This window comes from Thamnophis sirtalis, unplaced genomic scaffold, assembly GCF_051295495.1.
Source record: "Thamnophis sirtalis isolate CommonGarterSnake01/CBP01778 unplaced genomic scaffold, rThaSir2_p1.2 scaffold_1, whole genome shotgun sequence".
Classification (NCBI taxonomy): Eukaryota; Metazoa; Chordata; class Lepidosauria; order Squamata; family Natricidae; genus Thamnophis; species Thamnophis sirtalis.
Genome location: NW_028261381.1, coordinates 19,246,974 through 19,260,902, shown reverse-complemented (window position 1 = coordinate 19,260,902; position 13,929 = coordinate 19,246,974). Strand labels below are relative to the sequence as shown.

General features: G+C 40.4%; 1 protein-coding gene across 3 annotated transcripts in view; it reads right to left on the bottom strand.

The window, feature by feature from the left end:
* Positions 1-311: 311 nt before the first annotated feature.
* The window catches only part of CWC22 (CWC22 spliceosome associated protein), a 53,001-nt gene continuing 39,383 nt past the window's right edge, over positions 312-13,929 (bottom strand). For all 3 annotated transcript variants that reach the window (XM_087708323.1, XM_087708336.1, XM_087708330.1), the window contains exons 19-20: positions 13,050-13,240; positions 312-1,203 (exon numbers count right to left, since the gene is read on the bottom strand). In XM_087708323.1, the coding sequence (XP_087564449.1) occupies positions 662-1,203; positions 13,050-13,240 (733 nt within the window). In that variant the 3' untranslated portion in view covers positions 312-661. The remainder of the gene's footprint in view (positions 1,204-13,049; positions 13,241-13,929) is intronic.

The following is a 13,929-nucleotide window of genomic DNA, read 5'->3' as shown; positions in this document are numbered from 1 at the left end:
GTGGGCCAGATCTAAGCACCCTGCAGACCGGATCTGGCCCGTGGGCCTTGAGTTTGACACCCCTAATCTAGAGTATATGATTAATCAGCCTTGTCAACATATGGCATGTTATCATGTCATTTGGGTCAAAAAGTCAAGGATCATGCTTATTCAGAGATGGGCTTATCTCAAGTATATAGGGCATTGAATGTGACCAATATACCATGATAGATATTGGCAAAGCTTTCATCTCCAAACTCTGATCTATTTTTAATTGTTGAATTTAAAAGACTGCCTTTTAGTCTGAATTCACACAAAAAACCCCACGAATGTTATTTCTGAAATGAAACTTTAATATATGCTGAAATCTAAAATTCAAAAATGAAAAGGAATGTTTAGCATTTCCAGAAAACACAAATAAAATTTAAAAGAATAAATATTTACAGCATACCATTACGCCAGTGAAAGCAATGTTTAACTGTTTTACTGGGCTTTGATTCCTCCTGGATTCAAAGTCTTTTAAGCAGCAGTTTAGCGGAAAGCTCCAACAATTAACAGTGATTCGAAGAATCATTACTGTCTGGAAGTATTTTTGTACAAAGGGTTTCTCTTTAAAAAATGTGTAGCAAGTTGTAAAAAGACAGTTCAAATGGCAAGGCGGTATTGAAAACTCTTCTTTGATTCATTTGTGCCTGGATGGGGAAGCATTTCTGTGCCTTCTCCTGCTTTCGTCTTTCCTTATCTCTTTAAACTGGTTTGAATATTGGCTGTTTTCCTCAAACTCTCTGGGGCTGGGATAATGGTGAGGCCTCTCTCTGGACTTAGATCTGTCCTTCTTCTCTCTGTGGAGCTTGCTGTCCCTCTTATGGTACCTGTCCCTCTCTTCATCCCTCTCTTCATCCCTCTCTTCATCAGAAAAAGAAGGTCTTCCTTCTTTTCTTTTTTTAGAATGGCTGGTTTTACTGTCTAGAGGGACATGTTTTTCTCGGTCCCTCTCCTTTCCACTCCGGGATTTATTTCTATCACTGGAATAATCTCTCTCATAAAATGCTTCGTCTTTTCTACTGGAGCTTTTGTCAGCATTCCTCTCTGAGTTTCTTGAAGCACCATTTTCCCTCTCGGGCCACCTCCATTCCTTTTCCTTTTCAAGTTTCTTCTTCTTATTCCCTTGTTTTCTTTGGGTGCCTTTATCCGCATTTTTCTTCTTTTGAGACTTTTTCTTATCTGAAAGGGAAAAAAAACAACACAAAGGCTTTTACTCCAAGATTAAAATTTTAATTTGTCAAACCACATTGCTTGTATTCAAAACTCCCAAGATGGGATGTTGCGATATACGTGCAGGTATGCATCTGCCATACTGTAACACGTATAGAACAGAAGCAATAATTAACCATATGATTAAATCAGTAAACTAAAAGCAATAATTGGCCATATGATTAGATCAGTAAGGCAAACTGTCCAACTCCAAGCGTTGATTAAATCAGTACCCTTAACACTAAGCAGATCAGCAACCACAGACTTGTAACTAAGCGCTGATTAAATCAGGGGTTACAACTGTTTAACTCTCAAACATTAATTAAGCATTGGATGTTTGCATGATGATAAAAGGTTTATTGACTATGAGTGTTCTTCAAGTCTACATGAGAGTAAATGAGTTACCATATACTGTAAGCTTGCACAATCATGATTGGTCCGCATTGGCTATGTGAATCCACCCCTCCCTTGTGTATGATCAATAAAAGAAGCCCCCAGACTTCGTTCTGGGTCGGTTTCGTCCCGAAGGAAATTCGTGTCCGAGTCTTCTTTCCTCATTGGCTTCATGAACCACCCACGGAGAAATCGCATCTGGTGACCCCGACGTGATCCGTGCTGCCCATCTCATCTCACCCTCGGCCGGGAAAAGCCTCGCATCCAGGGCCGGCCGTCTGCGAACGGAGCACCCTCTCAATTCGTGAGTATGGGATCGGGTTTCTCGAAAGAACAGGAAGCGCACCTTCATGAGCTTCAGGATATCTAAATTTTCTAGTGTAATTATTCAAGCGATGGGCAAGTCGCTTCCCGTTTTCCCCTCAAAAGCATTTAATTGACTTATTGACTGATGTCTAAAATCATTGTCCAATCTACCCGGAAAAAGGGGTCTTTAAAACTCTCCTTATGGATAAAATTGGGCACCTACTTCCATGAGGAACCCCGAGCCCCTCCGGGCGTTTTAACAACATGGCGTTTACTTATCAAAAAAGCCTAGCAAGCCCCTTCCTCTTCCCTTCTCTCTTCTTCTCCATCAACATTGAAACATGTGATCACCTTTTCTGGTCAGGGCTCAAGCCATGTGGCCCTGTCCAACAGTAAACCATCTTTCCAAGCAGCCTCCATGTCTCCAGTGTCTTCTTCCCCACTTGGAGCTGAACCCAGAAGGACATTTCTCTCAACAATTGGCGACCCACAGATGGGACTCCAAGCTAGCCTAACAAATGGATATGGCCCAGGTAAGCCTCCCATGCCGGCAAAGACCCCATTGAGTCTGTGGGTGGACTTTATCTTGGCCTTAACCATTGGATCTAGGTTTTAAAGGGGTTTTGAGTTTGAGCTCAAAGGCTGCCTGGAAAGAAGGTGAGTACCTTAAAATTTTAATTCTCTAAAGTTTAAATTTTTGTTGTTGTTTCTGTTGCTCTGTGATAATACAGGAAAACTAATTTGGCTACATAAAGGTACTTAAAAGAAAAGGGGAAAATGTTGAGGTTTCTTTTTTTCTCCTGTCTCTTTGTCTCTTTGTCTTCTATGTAACAATGTTTGTTTGTTAAGATTTGTGCCTTCCCTAATTTAACAGATTTGTGCTGGGAATGTAGGATGTGAAAACCTGAGAGTTCTGTTTTTTCCCTTCTTATTTTCTCCTTGTTCTTATGTAAATGTGTGCCTAAGTCTTTGTGCACCCTCAAGGTCTAAACTGGCAGAAATTGCCTTCGCTCAGTTTGTCCCCCCCCCAAAAGAGTACAGAGAAGTGTTTTTTTTCCTTCCTTCCTTCCCTTTGCCTTAAAGTAACAACCCAGGAAATGTTCTAAGTTCATTTACAGGAAAAGTTTCATCCTTGCTTCTATCGTGTGTTTAAATGATTTTACCTGTTTATTTCCTTCCTGAAGCATGTGAATCCAGACCCCATTTTGCATCTGTGATATCCCCATAAATGTTACCAGTTTATCTGTTTAGTAACTGATGATTTTACCTTTTTTTTTACTCTGCCTGCAAGCTTTCTACCCACCCAGCCCCAAGCCCCTCCCTTACCCTTAATCCCCCAACAATGCCTTTTCTGTGGGGGAGGGAACCTTGTTTTCATGTTTTTCAGGCCTGGAAGATTTACTCTTCAGGTGAGTAAAGTTTTTTCCTTTTGGGGGAAGGAGGAGAGTGTTGCCTTGTGTGTGCGTGTAAAAGATGAAGGAAATTCCTACTAAAGGTTTGCCTTCACCCTGAGTAAAAACCCTCTGCACATTTATCTGGCCAACCTACTCGAAACCTGGCCCCTAGAAGACAGTTTTCATTTAGATTTTGTAACAAGTTTGCTGATTTTCTGGCCACCATCAGATGAACTGAAGAGAAATTCCACCTGAGTTTCTTCCCCGAAGTGACTAAGGAGTCCACAGGGATATGTTAGAAAATTGTTGCAGCTGTAATAGTTGTCTTTTAAATTTAGCAGGTAACGAGGTAAAGCCTGACTGAATGGGAAGACCTAGGTAATTGGACTTGATTACTTTGATGTAATGTCTGTTAAAAAAATTCTTAGGTGTGCATCTAATAACATGTAGAATTGAATTGAATTGATGGTGATATGTTTGATCAGCTAGCTAAATAAATAAATAAGCTTGGGCTTGAAGCTGTGGGGGAGGGAAGAGTAGTTAGGATTTAAGCTGCTCTCTTGAGTTTCCCCACTGCTTGGAGAATGAGCCATAAGTTCTCCAAGGAAAGAAATTTGAAGATTTAAAGTGACAGGACCTCCCCCAGGCCTGAAAAGTGTTGTTTCATGGTATGTGTGCATGTGTGTTTGTAATCATTTTCAGACCTGGAGGGAAGTTGAGATTTCTTAATAATAGAAAGTGGAGCTCATTGGCTTATGTACAGCTCCCTGAAATACTTGTAATAACTGCTTTGTATGAAAGAAGAATGAAATGGGATATTTTTGTGTGTGAAATTAATTTACACAAGCAGTCTGATTGCAGTGCAAATGTACAGTAAGCTGCAAGATTGTTTAATGGTATGTGTGTGTATGCTTGTGTGTTATGATTGGTTGGCATGAGCAAGCATGATTGCAGTATGAATGTATATGTCCCCGAAAGTGATAACTGAAGAGATCCAAAGACCTGTGATTGCCTGCGTGAACCCCCCCCCTTTTTTTCCCTCTGGGTCATTCTTTGGAGGGAAGCAGGAGAAATGGGGAGAGTGTGTGTCTGCTCATTTTTTCAGTGAGCGTGTGTAGATACCTGTGAATGCATCTGCATCCCCCCCCTTTTTTTCCCTCATTCTTTTTGGGTCATTGAAGGGGGGCTGAAGTTTTCTGCTCATTTTAACTATTTTTTTCCTCTCTCTTCTGAGAAATTTGGAGTAAATGGGTGACTTGCTCCTTCACCTTTACCTTTTACTGTTATCTTTTCATCTATAAAAGTTATGCAATTGCATTTCCTTTTCTGCTCTGAATACAATTTTGATTTTTTCTCTTTTCCTTCTGGAACTTTTTGAGGTTTAAAATGCTTAATTAAACCTATAAACAGAAATGATTTTGAGATATTTTGCTTACATTTGTAAATGTTCTAACATACTTGTTGAGAATTTGCTTCCATCTGAATGAAATCTAATATTTTGGAGCGTTGACTCAAAGTACCTCTTTTTTAATTGCATTTTTTTTTTTAAAGCTATTTTTCTTCCCTTTCTCTTTTACACCTGAGTGCAATTTTAAAAGCTTGTGAGTCAAGGTACTCTACCTTATGATATTTTGTTTGTTTGTTTGCAACACAAGTTGTTGTCTCTTTTGAAAATTTACTCATCTTACTGCAAAAGTGTTTCAATCATAGAAGCAGTGGGAATGTCCTGTTCCATGAAATTTACATCATTTACATTGTCTGCCTTCTGGAATAATGTTTGGATTTCCACATTTGGACAGAATGGGTGAGATTCCACAACATGGGACTAAAGATATGTCTGTAAAGAACTGTATATTTGGCCTCTCTTTTTCTTCACCTAAGACACAAAGGACTGCTAACTCTTGAATTGGCTGCTGGTGATTGCATTCTGATAAAACCTGACATGAGGAGAAAAAACTTACCCAAGCCTGGGACCGACTCTACCAAACCTGACTGACCACTCTTATCAGCAAGCTAAGCTTAATGCCATCCAGCAGATATGAAAGAATGGACTCTGAGATGGAGAAGTAAAAGACCAAAGGACTTTCTTTTATCCCCAGAAGACTATAGGGGAGGGTGAAAATTGATCCTAAAGTTTTCTTTCTTTGCTTTCTTCACAGAAATTCATTGTAAGGTTTCTTTTTTGTCTCATTTATATTGTAATCAGTTTAATGTATTCATGTAAGAATTGTATTTTGAGAATGATAGCACAGCAATTCTGAACACCTTGGATTTATGTCTGGTGGGAGGGAAAGTTTGTCCAAAATGTATTCATGTATTTTCTGTATTGTAGAAGCAGCTACACAGAGAGAGAGAGAGAGAGAGAGAGAGAAAAGGAAAAAGAGAGAGAGAGAGAGAAGAGCCTATTCAGAATTAGATTGAAACTATCTCCTCCACACACAGTTTTTGCACATTAGCTAAACTCAATTTGGCCTCACTAAAATAAAAGCCAGAGCAGGTTGAAGAACCATCCCTTTTAAAATGGGCAGCCTGTAACTTAAAGGGAAAGCATGGCTGTGAATAATTTTTGGGGTTTAAAACCTGTCTGGAAGCTCATAAAAAGTGATATCTGATACTAATTGGCATGGAAAATTGGATACTGTAAATTTCTTTCCAGAAATTTGTACCCTCGTTGCTAGACCTTCATGGTTGAAAGCTAAACACATGTGCATTCCACTCACATGTTTTGAAGAGAAAACAAAAGGAAGGGGAGTATGTGGGAAATTTAATCTTACAAATTACTATTTTCAAATTGATGAAACTGGCAAGGTAGAGGCCGATCTCAGTTGCAGAAATTGGTACACGTACCCGTGCAAAAATGGACAGGATAAATGGATGATGCAGGCTTCCTGGGAGGAATTTTTCGCAATTGGAAACAAGCCGCCTTCATGGCAGGCATAGCGCTCCTAGGGTTTCTCCTTTTGCCCTGCCTAATCCCAGTGATCCGAATCATCATTCAATCCACAGTAGAAAGTATGACACAGGGCAAAAACATTAACACAGCAATCTTTGATTCGCAACACAAAGCCCTGCTAACAGCATTCTCTGATGAAGACCCAGAGAAAAACGATACTCCCTTCCGACTTCTCAAAATTTAAAACAAAAGGAGGAGATGTTGCGATATACGTGCAGGTATGCATCTGCCATACTGTAACACGTATAGAACAGAAGCAATAATTAACCATATGATTAAATCAGTAAACTAAAAGCAATAATTGGCCATATGATTAGATCAGTAAGGCAAACTGTCCAACTCCAAGCGTTGATTAAATCAGTACCCTTAACACTAAGCAGATCAGCAACCACAGACTTGTAACTAAGCGCTGATTAAATCAGGGGTTACAACTGTTTAACTCTCAAACATTAATTAAGCATTGGATGTTTGCATGATGATAAAAGGTTTATTGACTATGAGTGTTCTTCAAGTCTACATGAGAGTAAATGAGTTACCATATACTGTAAGCTTGCACAATCATGATTGGTCCGCATTGGCTATGTGAATCCACCCCTCCCTTGTGTATGATCAATAAAAGAAGCCCCCAGACTTCGTTCTGGGTCGGTTTCGTCCCGAAGGAAATTCGTGTCCGAGTCTTCTTTCCTCATTGGCTTCATGAACCACCCACGGAGAAATCGCAATGGGATATGTAAGAAATGCCTGATTAATTACTCTAAAGAAATGGAGAATAATACTGGAGAGAGAGAGATGATATCTCACTGACATAACCTGAAATGTTTCTGCTCACCTTGGGAGGCCATATGAGCCATTTCATGGCATGAATTATTATCAGAAGCTTTCCTGTTCACTTCCCAGGAAATGCACACCATCTGCATTTCTCTCAGAAATGCCAACTTTCATTTCATTATTATTGATTTTGAAATTTGACATTTGTGGGTGTAAAATTCAGATTAGGAAATATGACCAATGGACCCCAACATCTATAACACCATTCAATTCAATTAAAATCTTGCCATTTTAGTACCTTCCGTGTTTTCATTTTCTGCCAAGACGCAGGTATGCAAAAACAACAACAACAACCACCTATTTAACATGAACAACAAATAATCCTGTCATACCTTCCAAATTTTGTTGTTTGCTGCAGGGTGCTGTAAATCTATTTTTTTCTGCAAAAGATTAACACTGTTACACTATAAACAATGTTTTATATGAAAGCTAGAAAGCCTACCAGGCAATTTGACATTCCCATTCAGTGAGAAAAGCATGCTTGTATATTAAAGGAATAAGTGAATGCATGGAGCTCTTTTTTAATACTAACTAGCTGATAATCCAGTGTTGCCCAGGTATTTATTTATAAGGGGGGGCGGGGGGCGGAATGTCCGGACCAAACTTAATTTCTAATGTTGGATTTCCCTCCTTACCAGAGGAAGCTCCCTTGTGGAGTACTGTGAAGCAGTTACCATGGCAATTCCATTGTGCTGCACAGTAGAAGCCATTTTACAGCAATCCGATAGAAGCCATTTTAAGGCACAACAGCTGTATCTTAACAGAACACCCCCCCCCCCAAGGGGTGTCTTACCCCCACAGTATTTTTTTTCCAGAGAGTAAGTCATCTGCGAACCAAGTTTGGTTGAAATTGCTTGAGGCATTTCAGAATTATGCTGGAACGAACACACACACACACACACACACACACACACACACACACACACACACTACTAATACAGATGTGCAAGTTCTAAACTGAGTTTAAAAAATGAGATATACAAGTCCTTGGTTCACAGTGGCAATTGGAAGCAGGACTGCCATTGCTAAGTGAGAGGTGCAACTTCATGTAATCATATCACAGCACCAACGATCCCAGCAGTCCCTTTGGCCATTGTAGTCCCAAGATGCAGGAATTGTTAACTGGGAACAGCAGGAGCCCTTGGTAAGGAAGGCAGAGTGCCCTAGGGTGGTACAGGAGAAAGAAGGGGGTTGGAGAGGTTCTGGGAGGCCTGGCGCAGGTCATGTTAGAAGGGAGGCTGGGAGAAAGAGGGTGCTGGGCAACTGAGACCAGAGAAGCATGGGACCGCACAAGTAAAGGACAGGTGGAGGAAGCATGGGGGGGTTAAGGGAAGTAGGCAATGGTGCTGCCAGAGTGTAGAGAGGCTGGGGGAAGTAGGGAGCAGCTTGGGCAAACAAAGGAGGCCAGATGAATTAAAAGATCGGTCATCCTTGACCCATTATTCATTCAGTGACTGTTCAAAGTTAAAGCAGCATTCAATGAATGGTGGTTATGAACAATCCTTGGAGGTTCAGACACCGCAGAACTTCCTCAGTCATGTGATCATGATCTGGGTACTTGGCAACTTTCACTTGCCAGGGAAGGCTGCAAGTTGCTGGGCTAAGTCTCCCACACTTGTACACCTTCATCAAGTAGTCATGCTGTGCCAGCCACTTACTCTCCCTCATGCACCCTCCCTGAACCCTTGCCTCAACTCCCACGTGCACCCTCTTGCACCCTTTCCCTTGTGCACCCTTCCAGACCTGCGCACCTGCTTATGCAATCCTCCCTGATGTATGCTTCTTACGCTACCACCACCCATACACCCTGTCCAACCTGCACTGTGCCCTCCCTTACACCCACACACACTCTCCGTGACCTGGGCTGCTTGTGCAAGCCTTGTATCCTCATGTACACTCCCTGACGCATGCTATGTCTCATGCACTTTCTCCATGACCTGAGCCATTCCCTCACATACATCTTCACTGTCCCTGACCCATATCATGCCTCTTGCATAGTTCTTCACACCCCGCTCCCTTTATAACCCATGCCCTTTTGCATACTCCCTCATAGCCTCCCTGACCTGCACTGCATCTCTTGTGCATCTTCCATATCTTCCCATGTCCAGTGCCATGCCTCTCCCCACAGAATTTGTTCATGGGAAACTAGCAGGAAGTTACCTAGTTTTTACAACTAGGTATTTGGTTAACAGTGGGAACAGGGATTGCCACAGTAAATTGAGGACTATTTGTATTTTTGTCCTTAGCTTCATCCATATAGCTAATTTGCTTGAAAGGCTCTTTCAGTGCAGAAACTCATGCTGGGCTATCAGCTGCTCCCACAATTAACTGCAGATATGCTCCATGTAATCGAATGTGACAAAGATCTTGGGAGATGAAGCAAAGAAATGCTGCCTAGGGAATGATCAGATAAGAGACAGCCTAGCCTGCAGTTGCATAGTGGGCAAGACAACAGACTCAGAAGAGACCCTTCCTAGTTTCTCGGGTCATAAAGATGGGGCAGGAATAGTATTTTCAAACTTGCAAGTGTCTATCAATGTAGCTTTACAATAAAATAAAACTAGTTCATCTAGTTATGATTCTATCTGGTTTACTAGGCAAGCTCAACACTCTGAAATGGTTTACTAGCAAAGTAATAAATTCATTATATATCTAGGTCGTTACAACACAAAAGAACAATAGGCACACAGCCAGTACCTCAGCCACACAGGATGTTACGAAACAGCCAACTAATCTGCAAACATCAATTCCATCAACTAATCAAGATGTTACAACACAGCCAACCAATCTGCTTACAGCAACAAGGCCAGCACTCCGCACACACACACACACCAATACTTATAGAGGGACAGCAGCTTTGATTGCGCTTTGCTCGCACAGGCACGAGGCCGAAGGCACCAGCCTGAAGATGATGAGTGGGACCTCATCAAAACGTCGCCAAGATACTCTCAATCTTACATGGGAAAAGGTCCGAATACACACACACACAGACACATTTTCGTAGATTTTCACAGGTATAGGTATGCAGGTCTTGACGTATTTGGGTCTTTTCCCGTGTAAGATTGACAGTATCTTGGCAACGTTTCGATGAGGCCACACTCATCATCTTCAGGCTGGTGCCTTTGGCTTCGTGCTTGTGCGAGAAAAGCGTGATTGGAGCAGCCGTTTTTCTATAAATATAGGTGGGTGGGTGTGGAATGTTGGCTTTGTTGCTTTAAACGGATTGGTTGGCTGTGTTGCCACATCTTGATCGGTTGATGGAATTGATATTTGGTGAGGGTGAAACCCAATGGCTCCCTAGGACATACCTTCTACCAGAAAAAAACACGCACCAACCGCTACTTAAACGCACAATCCCATCACCACCCTGCACAGATCAACTGCATAGCCGATCCTCATCTCCAGAACCAAATGCCTAGCTGACAAAAACCACCTGAAAACTGAATTACACAGACTCACAAAAATATTAATTTCCAACGGATTCCAAAAAAACACAATTACCAACCTAATCCAAAGGGACACACATGGCAGGGGAAAAGGAAGTAAGGGGGGAGGGAAGAAAAGGGTATGGAAAAGAAGAAATGGGGGAAGAGAAGAGGGAGGGAAGGAATAAGATACCTAACCTTTGATGTTTATAATGATTTGATAGTATGGGAATATCTCGAAATGTAGTTGTATTGTTTTTTACAAGTTATGGATGTTGTGTTTTCTTTTTACCTATAAAATCTTTTTTTAAAAATTAATAAAAAATAATAATAATTTCCAACGGATTCCAAAAAAACACAATTACCAACCTAATCCAAAGGGACACATCCCTCAAGAACTGAGAAACTGAACAGGACAATGGCATCGCCCTCCTCCCTTACATCAAAGGCACCACAGATAAAATTAGCAAAATTCTCCACAAACACAATATCAAGACAGCCTTCAGCACTGACAGAAAAATAGCCAACATCTTAAGAAACCCCAAAGACAATATCCAGCTAGAAATTGATTTTGAAGGAACCAAATTATTCTCCAAAACTGAACACTTCAACAAGAGAATAATTATGGAAGCTATCGAAATAAACACCCTCACAACATGAATAAACGTGATGATACCTCCCGCCTACCAGACATCTGGAAACCAGCCATAATCAATAAATGAGTCCCAGCCACAAAAACCAATAGAGGACCCAGAACAACACAGGACACCATCACCAATCACCTTTACCAAACATCAATTTCATCAACCAATCAAGATGTTACAACACAGCCAACCAATCCGTTTAAAGCAACAAAGCCAACATCCCCCCCACACACACACCTATATTTATAGAAAAACGGCAGTTCTGATCATGCTTTGCTCGCACATGCATGAAGCCAAAAGCACCAGCCTGAAGATGACAAGTGTGACCTCGTCAAAACGTCGCCAAGATACTGTAAATCTTACACGGGAAAAGACCCAAATACAACAAGACCAGCATACCTACACCCGTGAAAATCTACAAAAACACACTCACACACACATACAAAAAAAAAAACCTTGAAAAAAAGTAAATATAAATTGGAAATGTTCAACTACCATGCTGTCGGGTAATAAATCTTAGCAAAGCAGGATAATATGTAATAAAATGTAAAATAGGCTGCATTGCACTGGGCTTCATTACATTAATCTAAGAATAACTATTAATATTTTTTACACAGCCTCAAATGCACGGCAAAAACAACTGCATAGCGTATATTTAATTAATAAAAAAGGCAAATAAAATAAAGCTTTTCTATTTTAGCAATGCCTGAGGGGCTTCACCATGGTGTTTTCATCGTGCATACTTTAGCAGATTTATATCTCAGCACAAAACAGCTTAAAATGTTGAATGTATTTGTTTTGACTAATACCCAAGTACGTTATTACTTTTGTGTCTGTGAGAGTGTGTTTTTAAAAATGATGAAAAAGAAGTGAATTTCAGAATACAATACATCTGCAATTGTGGGAACAAAATCAAGAGAATGGATCATATCAGAATTTTCTCTCCAGCTATTTAAAAAAATATATAGTAAGGTTGTAATTCCAAAAATACTTACAAAAGCCCTCAGGTTACAATGGGAATTGGGATCAGAATTGCCACCCTAAGCAAAATGGTCGTGTCACATGACCTCACTTCTTAGTAATGGCAGTCCCAGTTATTGTCACTAACAGGGGACTTCAAAGGTTGTTAGGCAAGGATCTTATGTATTGCAACTTCCAATTGGCTTCCCCATTGACTCTGTTTGTGGGAAGCCAATAGGAATATTGGAAAATGTGATCATTGGAAGATACTAAAATGGCTGGAAGTCAGAGAACCAGTCCTAAGTACCACTTGTTTAGCACCATAGTTTCGACAGTCGTTGAAAAAGTGGTTCTAACTCAAGGACCACTTGTATTTTGGGTAGGGGATAAACTTGAATTGACTCAAAGACCTACTGTAAATATGTGTGGATTCTACTACATGGGCAAATTAGCTACTTCATATTGTCACTGTCACATCAGTTTTCACTTTCCCCTCTCTGCCTTTGTGATTGTTTTTTTTTTTTAAAGAAAAAGAATGTTTTTCCAAGACATTTTGCTTCCACATGCATTTCATACTTTAAAATTAAAAACCTGACATGTGAAAACTCATAATCCTTTAACCGATGTGAGGGTGATAGAACAGGCTTCAAAGAGGTAATCCGGCTAATCTCATTCCATAGTTCCAGAATATTAAACCATTTTATAGCATAACATTTCTACCTAAACCCGTCTTGATGTTTCTTAAAAGATTTATATGCACCATCCATTACATTTTAGTCAGGCAATTTATTATTCTGCAATGTTTGCAGATTTTAGACATCTAAAATTACCTCCAAGCCAAAAAAAAAGGCAGTCTACATGAACAAATGGCCCAATGCTAAAAGAAAGTGATGGATTGAAGACAGAGCTTTACCTGAGTCACTGCTGTCCGAACTGTCGGAAGTGGATTCACTCCCACTAGAGGATCCTGAGGTCTCACTGCTGCTGGAATCATCCTCCGAATCAGATGTCCCCGATTCTGAAGATGAATCAGATGACTCCACATCTTGCTTCTGCGTCATTATTATTTTGGGTGCATTTTTCAGGTGTTCCCGTAGTTCGTCGCTATTTTTAAAAAATGAACAAAATAGGAGATATATAAAAATAACTCAGTGTTTGTTGAGTTGTACTCTTGTCTTGTATTTCTGAATGTAGCCTTATTTTAAAAAAATCTCGCTGAATTGATAAGGAATTACTTTACTAATCACTGGCAACCAAATTCCATCCAGAATTAAATTTCTTTTGGAGATGGTGGAGTCAATGCCAACATGATATCTTCTCCTTAGGCTCATGTCTGGTGAGAACGCATCTCTACCTAATGCTGGTAACAAAGAATTAGCAGTGTGGTTCTTCCTCCCCCCGCCCCCCTCCCGGTATTTTAGTCTTTGAGGATTTTAACACTTTGTATTTACATTTTAGAGCCACATTAGTACCGGCTCAGAATAAAACCTGCAGAAAATTGCAATTTCTCCCTGCTCCTGGTATGATATTGAGCGCTGAAAAAAACCGCAAGATAAACATAAGCAGCCTTCAATGATTAAAAAGTTGCCTGCATTAGTAAGAGTGTTTAAGCAGAACCAACACATGAAGACCAACATAAAATGTTGAATTGTCAGATTTCTCGCAATATTGATCTCACAGAGTTGTGCACAGATGGATTTCGAATTATAGGCCTTGCTTGTGCGTTTGTCTCCCATGGATAGCCTGGAGACATCAGAGGCAAAGTTTGAATATATTTTCACTCCCTAACATGC